This window comes from Salvelinus fontinalis, chromosome 21 (genome assembly GCF_029448725.1).
Source record: "Salvelinus fontinalis isolate EN_2023a chromosome 21, ASM2944872v1, whole genome shotgun sequence".
In the NCBI taxonomy this organism is placed as follows: domain Eukaryota; kingdom Metazoa; phylum Chordata; class Actinopteri; order Salmoniformes; family Salmonidae; genus Salvelinus; species Salvelinus fontinalis.
Genome location: NC_074685.1, coordinates 4,519,325 through 4,537,884, shown reverse-complemented (window position 1 = coordinate 4,537,884; position 18,560 = coordinate 4,519,325). Strand labels below are relative to the sequence as shown.

The following is an 18,560-nucleotide window of genomic DNA, read 5'->3' as shown; positions in this document are numbered from 1 at the left end:
TCTCTCTTTGCCCACTCTCTCTCTCCTCTTTCTCTCTGTCACAATAAGTGGCTTGGCTCCCATCGCCATCTTGAGTACAGTAACTGTCTCTCTGTCTGATTTCTTCTCGCTATCTTGCTTTCTCAGTACGTCATCTCACATTATCCTCCATTATCTTTGTTTATATTATATATTTTATGAAGAGATATATCCTACTGATGTAGGCTCTTAATTTGATCACTCTTTTGTTGTTTAATTTTCCTGTATTTGAGTTTTAAGGTTTCTGAAGTTTGTAATTTCCACTTTTTTTTTTTAAATTTGACTTGATTTCACCTTCCGAAAAATGTATTAAGGATGATTCCTCCTGTAGCAAACTGTCTCGAATTAAGATCCTGCATCTGTATCAATTACAGATTAAATGCTCCCATTAGCCTCATTTCTTCTGAAATATTGATTTCTAGGTTGAATTATGACTGCTAGATTCACTGGAGGAAAAAACGGATGATTTTTGAAGTCACTGAGGCACTGACACTGTTTCATTAGTTCAGAGAACGAACACTAGATGACACTGTTGCTACACTGTAGATCTACAGTTCGGCAGCAGCCATAGCAGCTCTACATGCCTGTCTCTGGTGCCAACACAGGCTGAACCTTTTATTTAACTAGGCAAGTCATTTAAGATCAAATTCTTATTTACAATTTACCCCAGAATTCTATGGCACGTTATTTAAGTGGCAGCCATTGTTGCCAGAATGCCGCAATCTGACACCATCTACCAGAAACCGTCGCAACATAAGCTCCAAACTTTTTTTTTAAAGAAGAACCACTGTACATCATGAAGTCCACCAGGGTCGAGGTTTAGGCTAAATGTGTTAACATTACCATCTGTCTGTCGTCAGATCTTCATCGGGGAGGTTTCCATGTACATCATGAAGTCCACACGGGCGGTGCTCCTAACCCAGGAGAAGACCATGGTGACGGGGGAGTGCTGCTACCTGAACCCCCTCATCAGGAGAGTCATCAGGTTTATTGGTTAGTTAATGGTGACCTACTGGTCATGTCAGTGGTGTTACTTGTATGTTACATGTTGAACGTAGTTACATGTTGAGTAGCCAACTCTTAGCAAACCATTTTATAGTATTTGTTTAAATGTTTAAAAAAAATGGTCATTTTAGCTGACACTCTTATCCATAGCGACTTACAGCAGCAATTAGGTTTAAGTGCCTTGTTCAAGGGCACGTTGACAGATTTTTCACTTAGTCGGCTCTGGGGTTTGAACCAGCAACCTTTCAGTTACTGGCCCGCCGTGTCACAGTGCTCAATGACACCGTGTTACACTACGTATGTGTTAAAATGCATCCCAAAATAGCACTGTATTCCTGATTTTAGTACACTACTTTCACCAGTGCACACAGGGCCCTGGTCAAAAGTAGTTCACTGTATAGGGATTATGGTTCCATTTGAGACATAGCCCAGCCCATTGTTCTCCGTCTCTCCCTTCAGAACACAGGACCCCCAGACAGAGGGGCAGCGCCAGGCTTACAATAATACACCAAGAGAATGACACTACAAAGGGCATATAATAAGGCATATTTCATGAACATTGGAAATTAAGCATTTAGTTTCATGTGTCTCTGTATCTTTTCTCTCTCTCTCTCTGCGTCTCTCTGTCTCACTGTCTCTCTCTCTCTCCAGGTGTGTTTGCGTTTGGTCTGTTTGCGACAGACATCTTTGTAAACTCGGGGCAGGTGGTGACGGGCAACCTGGCGCCGTACTTCCTGTCTGTGTGTAAGCCCAACTACACCGGCACCGAGTGTCGCTTCAACCACCAGTTCATCTCCAACGGTAACGTCTGTACCGGCAGCCCGGTCGTCGTGGAGAAGGCTCGACGTTCCTTCCCTTCCAAAGACGCGTCGCTCAGCGTCTACTCCGCTGTCTATGTCACGGTGAGGGTTATGATAATCAGAATGAGTTTTACGGTCAGCAGCGTAGTCGTATTGAATGTAGTCAGTGTTACACGGCTCTCTGTGTGTACTCCGCTGTCTGCGTCACTGAGTACTGCTGGAACTGTCCCAACGTTATTATGATGATGGCGATGATGGATACATTTGCTTGGGGCAGACGCCATAGAGACAGTCCTACCTCTCATCATGTCTCTCTCTGTCTCTCCCTGTTCCAGATGTACATCACCAGCACCATAAAGACTAAGAGTAGTCGCCTGGCCAAACCGGTGCTGTGCCTGGGTACCCTGTGTACAGCCTTCCTCGCCGGGCTCAACCGGGTCTCGGAGTACCGGAACCACTGTTCTGATGTCATCGCTGGGTTCGTCCTTGGTAGCTGTATCGCTCTCTTCCTGGTGAGGACTAACGGCCGTTTCTATCTGCCTGTCTTGATCTCTTTTAGCACACGATGGGAGCTGATCTTCCTGGTGAGGATGTCTTGTATTCTTATTGGTCAAAATCTTCCTCGGCATCTAAATGGTTCCCACTGGCAATGTTCCCTCTAAGCTGTGCGCCACGCAGAAGAAATATCAGCCCGCGCAGAGAAGCACGAGATTGAACTTCACTCAACTTTCTACAGTTTTCCCCCTTTAGTTAATTAACACTATCAATGTTTCCCTTTACTGTGGGAATTGTGATCAAAGCAATATTAGCCACTTTCAATGTAACATACCAAAACAAAATGAAATTTGCAAGATTTAGTATGCAAAGCTAACTGCAAGAGATATTTTTTAGCATTGACATGCAGGACTTTACTCAGACCGGTGCACCATACCCAATCAGAGCTGCAGTAAGCCTACATGCAAATAGACCATTGTCATATATGGATCTGTTCCATCCACTTTGAACTGGACTGTGTTTACAGCATGAGCGGTCGTGAGTAGATACACTTGTTTTGAGATCATAGTGAGAGCTGCATGTAGCCACCTGGGCACATTTTGTTCATATTATTTGCTAGTTAGTGAGTTGTTAGTCCATTTATAGATAAGGGAGTGATTGCTTCCTACAAAAGCATGAAACGTCTACATTTCTAGACATCTTTGAAAAGCGAATCAGGTAAATAGCTTTTTTTTTCTCTTAAAGGGGCAGTGTTGTATTTTGAGACAGTGTTGAATAAGATAAGTAGCCAATAGGCAGAGGTTAGTATAATTTGTCTGATTCTCTGTAATAATGGTATGGGGATAATAATGCATTTTCATTTTAACAAAATTTTCAGTCACCTCCTTGTCTGAAGGACAAGTAGATTAACAGGTTAACCTGTCTAGGATGAGGGTGCCGCTAGCGGCACTCCCCCCCCACCCCCACTGAAAAGGCAGAGCCGCGAAATTCAATTATTTTTTTTTTTTTTAAATATTTAACTTTCACACATTAAAGTCCAATACAGCTAATGAAAGACACAGATCTTGTGAATCCAGCCAACATGTCCGATTTTTAAAATGTTTTACAGGGAAGACACAATATGTAAAGATGTACATCTATTACCTAAAAACACATTAGCATAATCCACCATCTTTTATTTGTCCACCAACACCAGTAGCTATCACCAATTCGGCTAAACTAAGATATTTATAGCCCCTAACCAAGAAAAAAACTCATTAGATGACAGTCTGATAACATATTTATGGTATGGGATAGGTTTTGTTAAAAAATGTGCATATTTCAGGTAGATGGCATAGGTTACAATTGCACCCACCGTCACAAATGGACTAGAAGAACTACATAGAGCAACGTGTTTACCTACTTACTAATCATCAAACATTTCGTAAAAATACACAGCATACACTAATCGAAAGACACAGATCCTGTGAATACAGACAATATTTCAGATTTTCTAAGTGTCTTACAGCGAAAACACAATAAATCGTTATATTAGCATAGCACATAGCACATAGCAGCCCAGCATTGATTCTAGCCAAAGTGGGCGATAACGTCAACATCGCCAAAAATATATTAATTTTTTCACTAACCTTCTCAGAATTCTTCAGATGACACCCCTGTAACATCACATAACAACATGCATATACAGTTTGTTCGAAAAAGTGCGTATTTAGCCACCAAAATCATGGTTAGACAATGTGAAATGTAGCCCAGCTGGTGAGAAAATGTCCGTGCGCCATATTAGACAGTGATCTACTCTTATACATAAATACTCATAAACGTGACTAAAAAATATAGGGTGGACAGGGATTGATAGACAATTTAATTCTTAATACAATCGCGGAATTACATTTTTTAAATTATCCTTACTTTTCAATACAGTTTGCGCCAAGCGAAGCTACGTCAAAAAACATGGCGTCCTAAGCCACTAACATTTTTCGACAGAAACACGATTTATCATAATAAATTGTTCCTACTTTGAGCTGTTCTTCCATCAGTATCTTGGGCAAAGGATCCTTTCTTGGGTCTAATCGTCTTTTGGTGGAAAGCTGTCCTCTTGCCATGTGGAAATGCCAACTGCGTTCGGGATGAACTGGAAGCGTGCCCAGCTATTCACAGCGTTTCAGAAATAAATGTCCCAAAATCGCACTAAACGGATATAAATTGCTATAAAACGCTTTAAATTAACTACCTTATGATGTTTTTAACTCCTTTAACGAGTCTTAACATAACCGGAGAAAGATTACTCCCAACACTAATGCTTGGAACAGGTGCGGGTCGGTGTCCTCCACGCGCATGACGCACCAAGAAAAGACTTGCTAGCTACAGGGTTTTTTAATTTATAGTGCCTGTGAACGCGCAATCGACCCCATTCAAATCGTCATCACGTAAAGGCATCCAGGGGAAGACGTAAGCAGTGTCCGTATACTCATAGCAATAACAGTGGCCTTTTAACTGACTCCAGATCAGGGGCCAACATTTCTGAAATCTGACTCCATGTCAGGGAAATTGCTGTAGAATGGGCTCTGTTCCACTTAGAGACATAATTTCAACTCCTATAGAAACTATAGACTGTTTTCTATCCAATAATAATAATAATATGCATATTGTACAATCAAGAATTTTGTGGGAAGCCGTTTCAAAAATTACACGATTAGCATAAATAGTGCCAACAGCACCCCCATCCTCAACAGGTTTAATGTCAAGCCCTGCATGTTGTTTTCAAAAGTCTCATGGAATGTAGGTCTACATTGAACACCACACATTGGCTGCTACTGTAGGCTGAATGATACAACAGCTATTTCCATGTTCAAATGTTATGGGAGGCATTTTCTCCATTGTTTTTGATGGGATGCCTCTCTGGTAGGCCACTCTGATAGGTCACTCTGGTAGACCACTCTGATATGTCACTCTGGTAGACCTACATTATGATCAAATAGCCACAGTAGCCTTCTTGGACAATGTTAAAACTGTAACTAAAAGCAGGTACAACCTCAATGTGTACAGTAAACTCACACTGGAAGTTGCACAGCATTTTTCAAGATGTTGAAGTGTCAGCAGACATGAAATTTGCTCATTGCCAAAATAATTGAGTTGAAACATTGCCCACCGGTGAATTAGATAAATGGATCAAATGTATTGATTGGCCAGTGGCTCTTCTCTTGGATATTCTTCTTTGCTGTAGTCATGGAAATGGGATCATGGAATTTGTAATGTGTGTAACCATGGGAACCCTAATACTGTTCAGCCTTTTGCTCTGTGAAGTTTTCATGTCAGGGGATGTGTCAGTGACGCTGTGTCTCCTTCAGGGTATCTTTTGCTCTGTGACGTTTTCATGTCAGGGACTGTTTCAGTGATGCTGTCTCCTTCAGGGTATCTTTTGCTCTGTGACGTTTTCATGTCAGGGGATGTGTCAGTGACGCTGTGTCTTCTTCAGGGTATCTGTGTGGTGAACAACTTTAAAGGAGGTCACTCCACCCCTGCCAAACAGAAGAGTGAAGATTACCGTGGTCTCCCCCTAATGACCTTCCCCCGCATCCAGAGCCCCCTGGAGACACTCAGCGCACAGGTAACCACTTAACACTGCTGTTCAATATTACTGCACGGTTAACCACTTAACACTGCTGTTCAATAATACTGCACAGGTAACCACTTAACACTGCTGTTCAATATTACTGCACAGGTAACCACTTAACACTACTGTTCAATATTACTGCACAGGTAACCACTTAACACTACTGTTCAATATTACTGCACAGGTAACCACTTAACACTACTGTTCAATATTACTGCACAGGTAACCCACTTAACACTACTGTTCAATATTACTGCACAGGTAACCACTTAACACTACTGTTCAATATTACTGCACAGGTAACCACTTAACACTACTGTTCAATATTACTGCACAGGTAACCCACTTAACACTACTGTTCAATATTACTGCACAGGTAACCCACTTAACACTACTGTTCAATATTACTGCACAGGTAACCACTTAACACTACTGTTCAATATTACTGCACAGGTAACCACTTAACACTACTGTTCAATATTACTGCACAGGTAACCACTTAACACTACTGTTCAATATTACTGCACAGGTAACCACTTAACACTACTGTTCAATAATACTACACAGGTAACCACTTAACACTACTGTTCAATATTACTGCACAGGTAACCACTTAACACTGCTGTTCAATATTACTACACAGGTAACCACTTAACACTGCTGTTCAATATTACTACACAGGTAACCACTTACCACTACTGTTCAATAATACTACACAGCTAACCACTTAATACTGTTGTTCAATAATACTGCAACACTTAACACTACTGTTCAATATTACTGCACAGTTTATACCCACTTAACACTACTGTTGAATATTCTCTTGTGTTTTTTGAGGTGGAAAGACTCCACAATCCTATGACTATACCACACTACTGACAAGTACAGTCGTGGCCAGAGGTTTTGAGAATGACACAAATATTAATTTTCAAAGTCTGCTGCCTCAGTTTGTATGATGGCAATTTGCATATACTCCAGAATGTTATGAAGAGTGATCAGATGAATTGCAATTAATTTCAAAGTCCCTCTTTGCCATGCAAATGAACTGAATCCCTAAAAAAAAAATTCCACTGCATTTCAGCGCTGCCACAAAAGTACCAGCTGACATCATGTCAGTGATTCTCTCGTTAACACAGGTGTGAGTGTTGACGAGGACAAGGCTGGAGATCATTCTGTCATGCTGATTGAGTTCGAATAAGAGACTGGAAGCTTCAAAAGGAGGGTGGTGCTTGGAATCATTGTTCTTCCTCTGTCAACCATGGTTACCTGCAAGGAAACACGTGCTGTCATCATTGCTTTGCACAAAAAGAGCTTCACAGGCAAGGATATTGCTGCCAGAAAGATTGCACCTAAATCAACCATTTATCTGATAATCAAGAACTTCAAGGAGAGCGGTTCAATTGTTGTGAAGATGGCTTCAGGGCGCCCAAGAAAGTCCAGCAAGCGCCAGGACCGTCTCCTAAAGTTGATTCAGCCGCGGGATCGGGGCACCACCAGTACATAGCTTGCTCAGGAATGGCAGAAGGCAGGTGTGAGTGCATCTGCACGCACAGTGAGGCGAAGACTTTTGGAGGATGGCCTGGTGTCAAGAAGGGCAGCAAAGAAGCAACTTCTCTCCAGGAAAACCACAGGGACAGACTGATATTCTGCAAAAGGTACAGGGATTGGACTGCTGAGGACTGGGGTGAAGACATTTTCTCTGATGAATCCCCTTTCCGATTGTTTGTGGCATCCGGAAAAAATCTTGTCCGGAGAAGACAAGGTGAGCGCTACCATCAGTCCTGTGTCATGCCAACAGTAAATCATCCTGAGACCATTCATGTGTGGGGTTGCTTCTCAGCCAAGGGAGTGGGCTCACTCACAATTTTGCCTAAGAGCACAGCCATGAATAAAGAATGGTACCAACACATCCTTCGAGAGCAACTTCTCCCAACCATCCAGGAACAGTTTGGTGACGAACAATGCCTTTTCCAGCATGATGAAGCACCTTGCCATAAGGCAAGTGATAACTAAGTGGCTCGGGGAACAAAACATCGATATTTTGGTCTCATGGCCAGGAAACTCCCCAGACCTTAATCCCATTGAGAACTTGTGGTCAATCCTCAGGAGGCGGGTGGACAAACAAAAACCCACATATTCTGACAAACTCCAAGCATTGATTATGCAAGAATGGGCTGCCATCAGTCAGGATGTGGCCCAGAAGTTAATTGACAGCATGCCCGGGCGGATTGCAGAGGTCCTGAAAAGAAGGGTCAACACTGCAAATATTGACTCTTTGCATCAACTTCATGTCATTGTTGATAAAAGCATTTGACACTTATGAAATGCTTGTAATTATACTTCAGTATTCCATAGTAACATCTGACAAAAATATCTAGACACTGAAGCAGTAAACTTTGTGGAAATTCATATTTGTGTCATTCTCAAAACTTTTGGCCACGACTGTCCATTCACATGTTTACTCACAACAGTGATACCTGTCCTTAAAACACAACAGACTCTTCCTAAGATCTTGATTAGTGAACACAACTGAAGTTTCTCCACCCTTACTGTCTATACTGTCAACACTATATTTACTATTCAGCTACTGTTCCGAGGCCGTCGCCCGCTTTACTATTCAGCTACTGTGCTTTTTACAGTGGGGGTCTATCATTTCTTTGTCAGGATATATTTTCTCAGCTCTGGTTTTCTCAGGTTTAGGACGTGCATGAATACACGTCCATTTGCTTTTCCACTGAACATGTAACTGCCAAAATAATGGAAACACTTAATCATTAAAAATAATGGAAACACTTGAGTAAATGAGTGCTAGAAAGTGTATATTGAAAGCCGTTGCTTCCTGACGTGTGGTTCCTGACGTGTGGTTCCTGACGTGTGGTTCCTGAGTTAATTAAGCAATTACAATCCCATCGTGCTTAGGGTCATGTATAAAACCGATGGGCCATTATTTTGGCTACCATGGCTATGCCCCCATAGGATGACAATGTCCCCCATCCACGGGGCACAAGTGGTCACTGAATGGCTTGATGAGCATGGAAATGATGTAGACCATTGATGTAGGCCGTGTAGACCGTGTAGACCGTGTAGACCGTGTAGGCCGTGTAGACCGTGTAGACCATTGATGTAGGCCGTGTAGACCGTGTAGACCGTGTAGGCCGTGTAGACCGTGTAGACCATTGATGTAGACCGTGTAGACCGTGTAGACCGTGTAGACCATTGATGTAGACCGTGTAGACCGTGTAGGCCGTGTAGACCATTGATGTAGACCGTGTAGACCGTGTAGGCCGTGTAGACCGTGTAGACCATTGATGTAGACCGTGTAGACCGTGTAGACTATTGATGTAGACCGTGTAGACCGTGTAGGCCGTGTAGGCCGTGTAGACCATTGATGTAGGCCGTGTAGACCGTGTAGACCGTGTAGACCATTGATGTAGGCCGTGTAGACCATTGGTGTAGGCCGTGTAGACCGTGTAGACCGTGTAGACCGTGTAGACCGTGTAGGCCGTGTAGGCCGTGTAGACAATTGATGTAGACCGTGTAGACCATTGATGTAGACCGTGTAGACCATTGATGTAGACCGTGTAGACCGTGTAGACCGTGTAGGCCATTGATGTAGACCGTGTAGACCGTGTAGACCGTGTAGGCCGTGTAGGCCGTGTAGACCATTGATGTAGACCGTGTAGGCCGTGTAGACCGTGTAGACCGTGTAGGCCGTGTAGACCATTGGTGTAGACCGTGTAGGCCGTGTAGACCGTGTAGACCGTGCCGTGGTCGTCAGTAACCAGATCTCAACCCAATTGGATTATGGGAGTTTCTGAAGCCTGAGACAGCGTTTCCTACCACCATCAATAAAACACCAAAAGATTGAATCTTTCGTGGATCCCTCCAATAGAGTTCCAGTCACTTGTAGAATCTATGCCAAGGTGCATTGAATCTGTTCTGGCTGGTGGTCTCTATTAAGAGACTTTATGTTGGCAGTTACCTATGCTTTAAAACATTTGGCCTCAATTTAGTTTTCTTAGTAATTCTTAGTTGCTTATGAAATTCTTAACAAAAATGCCTCTGTCTTCCAGAATCTTATTTTTTGCTCAGCACTGGTTTTGTCAAATTTGGGATATGCATACCACACTTGTCCAGCAAACATAAAGCAAGCATCAACCACAGTTATAAACCTACATTTTCTGTTTCTTAGAAAATCAAATTTAAAAAAATCCCCCCTTCTGTCTTCCAGAACCATTCGGCATCGATGACTGAGGTCACATGACTAGCGGGGACCGAGGGGGGCCAGCACCGGGTCACCTTTGCGTCTCCTCAACACAACTTCTAGGCACAATGTTTTGTACTGTCCTACTACTGTAAACAAAGGACAGTATCCTGGTGTAACTAGTTAGAGGCTGATGTTTTGTACATTTTTGTATAAGGGAGTATGTGCTGTAGCCTACCTAACCCTGAAGATGTTACTACTGTAGGTTGTAAAATAATAAAGCAGGAAATCTGTGAATCCTCCTGGAACTTTGGGGAAGTTGGTCTGAACTGTCTGTCAAGACTTACACAGTCATTCCTCCTCTCTCTCATCCTGTTTTACATCACAAATAAATCTAATATGCAGTATCTAATGTTATTGAAATATTGATGTCATTCTGTGGTATTTGTACAAATACTTCGATCTATTCTGTTTATTGACTAAAGTTTATTTTTATCGCTGTATGAAATATTTAGTCACTTTTTTTTTAAACTTTTTTTTGCCTGCTGTTTTTCAGGAATGTTTTTGGTATAATCATAATTTTTTTGTATAGGAAAAAACCGTCTCATTGACTTGGTGTGGTATTGTTTTCCTTCATGGCAGAATACAGAAGCTGCCGTTCTCTCAGCATGGAACTAAACAGTTGAACTGTTTAAATAGATATTCCTTATTTGTATAGTGTCTTTCTTTGAAAAATACATATTTATTTAGAAATGCTGCATATATTTTTCTTGATTTGTGAACAAAATAAATAGTCCGTAGCAGAGTATCAATTGTGTGGGCATTTTATTCCAAACCTCAACTGTCTTTGTTGGCCTTTATACAACGGGTGGGTCTAATGCTGATTGGTTAAAAGCGCATTCCAGCTGGTGTCTAATCCACAAGTTACCACCGGCTAAATCTATGACGTTAAAATACCTATTTACTCTGTTCCATCTGACTGCGCAATCCACTGTCTCATCAGCCCAGCCAGGCAATTTATAAACTTGATTTCCGCTATAAAAGCATCTAGACATTATCTCACATTTCTTTCAGACTAACATTAACGTTTTCAACAGAGGAGATAAACTTGCTGTCGGTCTCCAGCATTTGCAACATTGTTTCAAGATTCTATTTTGATCTCCAGGTGTCCCGTAGTAATGAACGTGTCGAGAATCTGGACGCGACAGACAGGAAGGCAGCGTTTCTCAACCTGGCATAATTTTTATGGATAATTTGGAGTGATTGTGTTAGCTGTGTTGTTGGCTCCTCTGAACAACAGTGTCCTGAGAACTGAGCACATGTTCTATGCCAGGCGAAATCGTGCTCATTGTTATGGATGTTTCCAAATAAATGTCACTAGAAAACCGCTTAAACAAAATGCAAATGCAGCTACTTTGCTGTTATTCTTGTTAGATGTGGCAGAGCTTAAACTATTCCAGACTACAAAGGGAAACCCAGACACGAGCTGCCCAGTGACGCGAGCCTACCAGACAAGCTAAATGCCTTTTATGGTCGCTTCGAGGCAAGCCACACTGAAGCATGCATGAGAGCACCAGCTGTTCTGGATGACTGTGTGATAACGCTCTCGGTAGCTGATGTGAGCAAGACCTTTAAACAGGTCAACATTCACAAAACCGCGGGGCTAGACATATTACCAGGACGTGTACTCAAAGCACGCGTGGACCAACTGGCAAGTGTCTTCACTGACATTTTCAATCTCTCCCTGTCTGAGTCTGTAATGCCTACATGTTTCAAGCAGACCACCATAGTCCCTTTGCACAAGGAAGCGAATGATGATTACCGCCCCGTGCACTCCCGTCCGTAGCCATGAAGTGCTTTGAAAGGCTGGTCAGGACTCACATCAACAGCATCCTCCAGGAAACCCTAGACCCACTCCAATTTGCATACCGCCAACAGATCCACAGATGACTCAAACTCAATAACACTCAACACTGCCCTTTCACACCTGGACAAAAGGAACGTGAGAATGCTGTTCATTGACTACAGCTCAGCGTTCAAAACCATTACGCTCATCACTAAGCTAAGGACCCTGGGACTAAACACCTCCCTCTGCAACTGGATCCTGGACTTCCTGACGGGCCGCCCCCAGGTGGTAAAGGTAGGCAACATCACGTTGATCCTCAACACGGTGGCCCCTCAAGTGTGTACTTAGTCCCCTCCTGTACTCCCTGTTCACCCATGACTACATGGCCAAGCAGGACTCCAACACCATCATTAAGTTTGCTGACGACACAACCGTGGTAGGCCTGATCACCGACAACGATGAGACAGCCTATAGGGAGGACGTCAGAGACCTGGCAGTGTGGTGCCAGAATAACAACCTCTCCCTCAATGTGAGCAAAACTAAGGAGCTGATTGTGGACTACAGGGAAAGGCGGGCCGAACAGGCTGATCGAGAGTTTCAAGTTCCTTCCAACGAACTATCATGATCCAAACACACCTAGACAGTTGAGAGGGCACGACAACACAAATATTTGGCATGGGTTCCCCAGATCCTCAAAAAGTTCTACAGCTGCATCATCAAGAGCTTCTTGACCAGTTGCATCACCGCCTGGTATGGCAACTGCTCGGTATCTGACCGTAAGGCGCTACAGGGGGTAGTGCGTACGGCCCAGTACGTCACTAGAGCCAAGCTTCCTGCCATCCAGAACCTATATAATAGACGGTGTCAGAGGAAAGCCCATACAATTATCAGAGACTCCAGTCACCCAAGTCATAGACTGTTTCTCTTTTACCGCAAGGCAAGTGGTACTGGAGCGCCAAGTCTAGGACCAAAAAGCTCCTACCCCCAAGCCATAAGACTGCTGAACAATTAGTCAAATGGACACCGGACTATTTACATTGACCCCACCCCCATTTGTTTTGTACACTGCTGCTACTCTCTGTTTATCAATGCATTGTTACTTCACCCCTTCCTACAGGTACAAATTACCTCGACTAACCTGTACCCCCGCACATTGACTCGGTACCGGTACCGCCTCTATATAGCCTCGTGATTGTTATTTTATTGTCACTTTTTTAAAACTTTTGTTTATTTGGTAAATATTTTCTTAACTCTTTCCTGAACTGCACTGTTGGTTAAGGGCTTGTAAGTCAGCATTTCACGGTCTACACATGATGACAACACCAGTGCCAATATATCCTCCGAACACCAGCTTCGACGGCATTAACACTTAATGGTAGTATTTAGCGTAAATTTAGCAGTCATCATTTAATTAAATTGTGTGGACTGCATTCCCAAAGATTAGATTGCAAGTGACAATATAATTTGACTGAGTTTCACAGGTGTTTAGTTATGAATCATGTTCATTTGTCATCAATGCCTGTGTCCCAAATGACAACCTATTACTTATAGTCCCTATGGCTCCTGGTCAAAAGTAGTGCATTATAAAGGGAATAGTAGATAAGGTCCTCCCTTGGTAGAAATAATCAGCGCTCCATTTGTTTGTGTTTTGGTGACTATGTAATTATAATCACAACAAAATCAACTAGATGTGTTTGTCAGTAAGATATCATTGTAAGGAGTTTAGCCACACACACACACACACACACACACACACAGTCCAGGCCAGCTGTACACGCAGCAGAGAATACATTGGAGTGGAGATGAAACATGATTATCTTTGTTAATAAATAAGAACAAATTCAAACCCATGAAAATAACTCCTCATCCTAATATACCCTGACAGCCCCCAGGGAACAGAACAACTCTGGAACTAAGGCAGACGCTGGGAGACGAGAAGCAGGGGGTGAGTTTAATAATACAATGAACATGGAACGATACAAAACACAAGAGTAGCGTCTGGACATGAAACACATAACCAATACTGTGGAATGAACCAAAGGCAGCGACAAATATAGGGGAGGTAATCAGTGAAGGGATGGAGTCCAGGTGAGTCTCATAATGAGGCGCTTGTGTGGGTAACGATGGTGCCAGGTGTACGTAATGATGGTTGTCAGAGGCAGTGATTTGTAAATCGGCTACGTCGAGCGCCGGAGAGGGGGAGCGGGAGTAGACGTGACAGTACCCTGTCCCCCGTCCCCACGAGAGGTGTCGTGGGTAAAGTTTTAGCCAGGGGACCAGGAACCATCGGCCTGAGAAGGGAGACATGAAAGGAAGGTGAGATACGATAGTCACTGGGGTGCCCCTCTGGAGAACCTTGAACGGGGCTCGGCTTCTTGCAGGGCAGGCAGAGTGGGAGGTTCCTGGTAGAAAGTCAAACACGATGAAACACGGGAGTTTCACTGCGGTGGCGGCGCGCTGGAGTCTCACATGGGTATCACTCCACACTTCTTCTGTGTGCCTAAACCACCGCAGGAGCTTCGGTCTGGCCTGAGGTTCACAGAGCCAGGACCGGCTGATAACTCAGAACACACTGGAATGGAGTCAGCCTGGTGGAGGAGTGACGTAACAAATTCTGGGTATACTCCGCCGATAGAAGGAATCGGGCCCACTCCTCCTGGCGGACCTGGCAGGGGCTCATCAGCTCCTGGTTCATCCTCTCCACCTGCCCTTTAGACTGAGGCCTATACCCGGAAGTGAGACTGACCGTGACCCCCAGCTTCTCCATGAAGGCTCTTCATGTCCGTGATGCGAATTGGGGGCAACAGTCAGAGACGATGTCCTCCCGAAGGCCATAATGCCAGAAGACCTGCTGGAACGCTGCCTCAGTGACCAGGAGAGCAGTAGGGAGACTAGAGAGAGGGATATAATGGCAGGATTTAGAGAATCTATCTGCAACCACCAAAATGGTTGTGAAACCATCAGAGGAGGGGAGATCAGAATCAATGGACAGATGTGACCAGGGATGCTGAAGCAAGGAGAGAAGGAGTTTCCCTGCTGGAGCGTGCCGGGAAGATTCAGTTTGCGAAACAGCAGTTGACTACTGAATAACATCCTGCGCCAAGGTGAGCTACCAATACTTTTTGGAGAGAGATTGTATAGTACGGGTGATCCCTGGATTTACAGCGACGCCCAAGTTAGCAGCCGATCCCTTATCCCTGTGGGATTGTCGATGCTCAGGAGGACAGATAGTGATTTCCCTTTCGAAAGCCTGGGGAATGTCCACATCAACGTCACAAACCACAGGGGCTACTGTCCCCATGAGGGGACGGGATAGCAGTTCTTCCGGCATTCAGGTGACCAGTCCGTGATTCTAATCCTCGACCATGAGATGGTGGGGTTAAGATGTTGGAGCCATGGGAGGCTGAGGATGATCTTGTGAGCTAGTGCACTAATGATGAAGGGAATGTTTTCCTCATGAATGGACTCCACGATGAGGGTGAGTGGCGTGATGATGTGTGATGGTTCCGGATCCTAGTGGGCCGATTATCAAGGGCTTGATCCGGAAACGGAATAGAAGAGCGGGTATGAGGTGATGTTCGAGGGGAGGCAAGAGTCTGTTCATTAAAGTTCCCAGTGGCACCGGAATCTACTGTAGAAACATGAGGGACAGCCAGCTAGTGTGACCGACACTAAAAAGGTTTTGGCTGAAAATTATGAAGATGGGATACAACTGCTCCAGGAGGTGGAAGATCACGTGACTGTCTCTCTGCTCTCGTGGGTCCCGAGTTGGGAAGTACCGGACACTGCTGAAGCTGGTGCCCCCCTTGACCACAATAGGGACAGAGCCCCAGCTGTTTCCGTCTGCGTCGTTCAGGCTCCAAGGAGAGGTTGTCGTCTAGACAATACCAGTTACGTCTGGACCTCCTCGCGCAGTCCTCTTCTGGATAGCGTATGAAGCTCCGGCTCATTCCATCCGCTGGATGCTGCTACTGTCCGGAAGGTGAGTGCGTACTCGGCAGCGGTCTGGTCATCCTGCCGTAGTTGGAATAGGCCCTCTCTCCCCCCTCTGCCCTACGGCGGATGATCGAAGATACCTCTGAACAGAGCCATGAACCCCTCATACGAAGCCAGCTCCTCCTCTCCTCTCTCCCAGACGGCTGTAGCCCACTCCAATGCCTGCCCAGTCAGCAGAGAAACAACCATGGCAACCTGGGACCTCTCGGTGGTGAGGGCTCCCATCTGGTGCGCAAAATAGAGGGAGCACTTGAGTAGGAAGCCACTTAGATGGGGTTCCGTGCTGGTACCAATCCTCTACTCCGTCATATTTATCCGGGAGGGACAACTGGGCATTGCTGACCTGGGCTGACTGCTGAATGGACTGGTGTGCTGGCTCGCTGGGTCGACTGGTGTCAGAGTATCCTCCGCTAGTTGAAGGTTGTGATGCAGTGATTAGAGCTATCACAGATCACCCTGACACCTCTACAGCTGTCATACATCACCCTGACACCTCTACAGCTGTCATATATCACCCTGACACATCTACAACTATCATACATCATCCTGACACTTCTACAGCTATGTTCACCACCCCCTGACACCTCTACCCAGCTCTCCAAATGTTCCCCACCTCCTGATACCAACACACCTCTGTGGCACAGTCCCACTCTGTATCCCTAAAACCACATCTTTCACAAATCTAAATGAACTGTAAGTCTGTAAATGTATTCATGAGGAAAAGTTCTGATTCAATATAATATTGTATCATGAGTTCCTCAGTACCCTCTGTCTTCATGTTAGGTGTATTGACACCGCAAACAGTACATCCAAAAGATCACAATCTTTATCAAATAAGAGATATGATGTTCAGAAAGAGTAAAAAAAAGGGACCACTAGAAGATCTATTGAAATAATCCACCGTAGTACCGAGAGCAAGGCTTTGGGTACAGACAGTGTCCTCTGGTTATCTCCTGTCAGAGAGAGCTTGGAGGTTGGTTGGAGATGGAGAGCAGATGGTTCCAGGGATCAGGACACACCATGTTCCTCTGGTACAGGGCTCTAGGGCTGATTGTCTGGGTACAGGGCTCTAGGTCTGTTGTCTGGGTACAGGGCTCTGGGTCTGTTGTCTGGGTACAGGGCTCTAGGGCTGATTGTCTGGGTACAGGGCTCTAGGGCTGATTGTCTGGGTACAGGGCTCTAGGGCTGATTGTCTGGGTACAGGGCTCTAGGTCTGATTGTCTGGGTACAGGGCTCTAGGTCTGATTGTCTGGGTACAGGGCTCTGGGTCTGTTGTCTGGGTACAGGGCTCTAGGGCTGATTGTCTGGGTACAGGGCTCTAGGGCTGATTGTCTGGGTACAGGGCTCTAGGGCTGGTTGTCTGGGTACAGGGCTCTAGGGCTGGTTGTCTGGGTACAGGGCTCTAGGGCTGATTGTCTGGGTACAGGGCTCTAGGGCTGATTGTCTGGGTACAGGGCTCTGGGTCTGATTGTCTGGGTACAGGGCTCTGGGTCTGTTGTCTGGGTACAGGGCTCTAGGGCTGATTGTCTGGGTACAGGGCTCTAGGGCTGATTGTCTGGGTACAGGGCTCTAGGGCTGATTGTCTGGGTACAGGGCTCTAGGGCTGATTGTCTGGGTACAGGGCTCTGGGTCTGTTGTCTGGGTACAGGGCTCTGGGTCTGATTGTCTGGGTACAGGGCTCTGGGTCTGATTGTCTGGGTACAGGGCTCTAGGGCTGATTGTCTGGGTACAGGGCTCTGGGTCTGATTGTCTGGGTACAGGGCTCTGGGTCTGGGTACAGGGGTCTGGGTAGAGGGCTCTGGGTTTGGGTACAGGGCTCTGGGTCTGTTGTCTGGGTACAGGGCTCTGGGTCTGATTGTCTGGGTACAGGGCTCTGGGTCTGATTGTCTGGGTACAGGGCTCTGTGTCTGGATAGAGGGGTCTGGGTGTCTGGGTAGAGGGCTCTGGGTTTGGGAACAGGACTCTGGGTTTGGGTGTCTGGGTACAGGGCTCTGGGTTTGGGTGTCTGGGTACAGGGCTCTGGGTTTGGGTGTCTGGGTACAGGGCTCTGGGTTTGGGTACAGGACTCTGGGTCTGATTGTCTGGGTATGGGGCTCTGGGTCTGATTGTCTGGGTACAGGGCTCTGGGTCTGTTGTTTGGGTACAGGGGTCTGGGTGTCTGGGTAGAGGGGTCTGGGTTTGGGTACAGGGGTCTGGGTGTCTGGGTAGAGGGTGTTGGGTTTGGGAACAGGACTCTGGGTTTGGGTGTCTGGGTAGAGGGCTCTGGGTCTGGGTGTCTGGGTAGAGGACTCTGGGTGTCTGGGTAGAGGACTCTGGGTGTCTGGGTAGAGGACTCTGGGTGTCTGGGTAGAGGACTCTGGGTGTCTGGGTAGAGGACTCTGGGTGTCTGGGTAGAGGACTCTGGGTGTCTGGGTAGAGGACTCTGGGTGTCTGGGTAGAGGACTCTGGGTGTCTGGGTAGAGGACTCTGGGTGTCTGGGTAGAGGACTCTGGGTGTCTGGGTAGAGGACTCTGGGTGTCTGGGTAGAGGACTCTGGGTGTCTGGGTAGAGGACTCTGGGTGTCTGGGTAGAGGACTCTGGGTG

General features: G+C 45.5%; 1 protein-coding gene across 1 annotated transcript in view; it reads left to right on the top strand.

Annotated features, from left to right (window-relative positions):
* Nucleotides 1-10,943, top strand: part of LOC129818064 (phospholipid phosphatase-related protein type 1) — a 30,169-nt gene extending 19,226 nt beyond the window's left edge. The window contains exons 4-8 of the mRNA XM_055873607.1: nucleotides 879-1,011; nucleotides 1,675-1,925; nucleotides 2,159-2,335; nucleotides 5,794-5,925; nucleotides 10,163-10,943. Of these exons, the coding sequence (XP_055729582.1) occupies nucleotides 879-1,011; nucleotides 1,675-1,925; nucleotides 2,159-2,335; nucleotides 5,794-5,925; nucleotides 10,163-10,195 (726 nt within the window). The 3' untranslated portion in view covers nucleotides 10,196-10,943. The remainder of the gene's footprint in view (nucleotides 1-878; nucleotides 1,012-1,674; nucleotides 1,926-2,158; nucleotides 2,336-5,793; nucleotides 5,926-10,162) is intronic.
* Nucleotides 10,944-18,560: the final 7,617 nt, after the last annotated feature.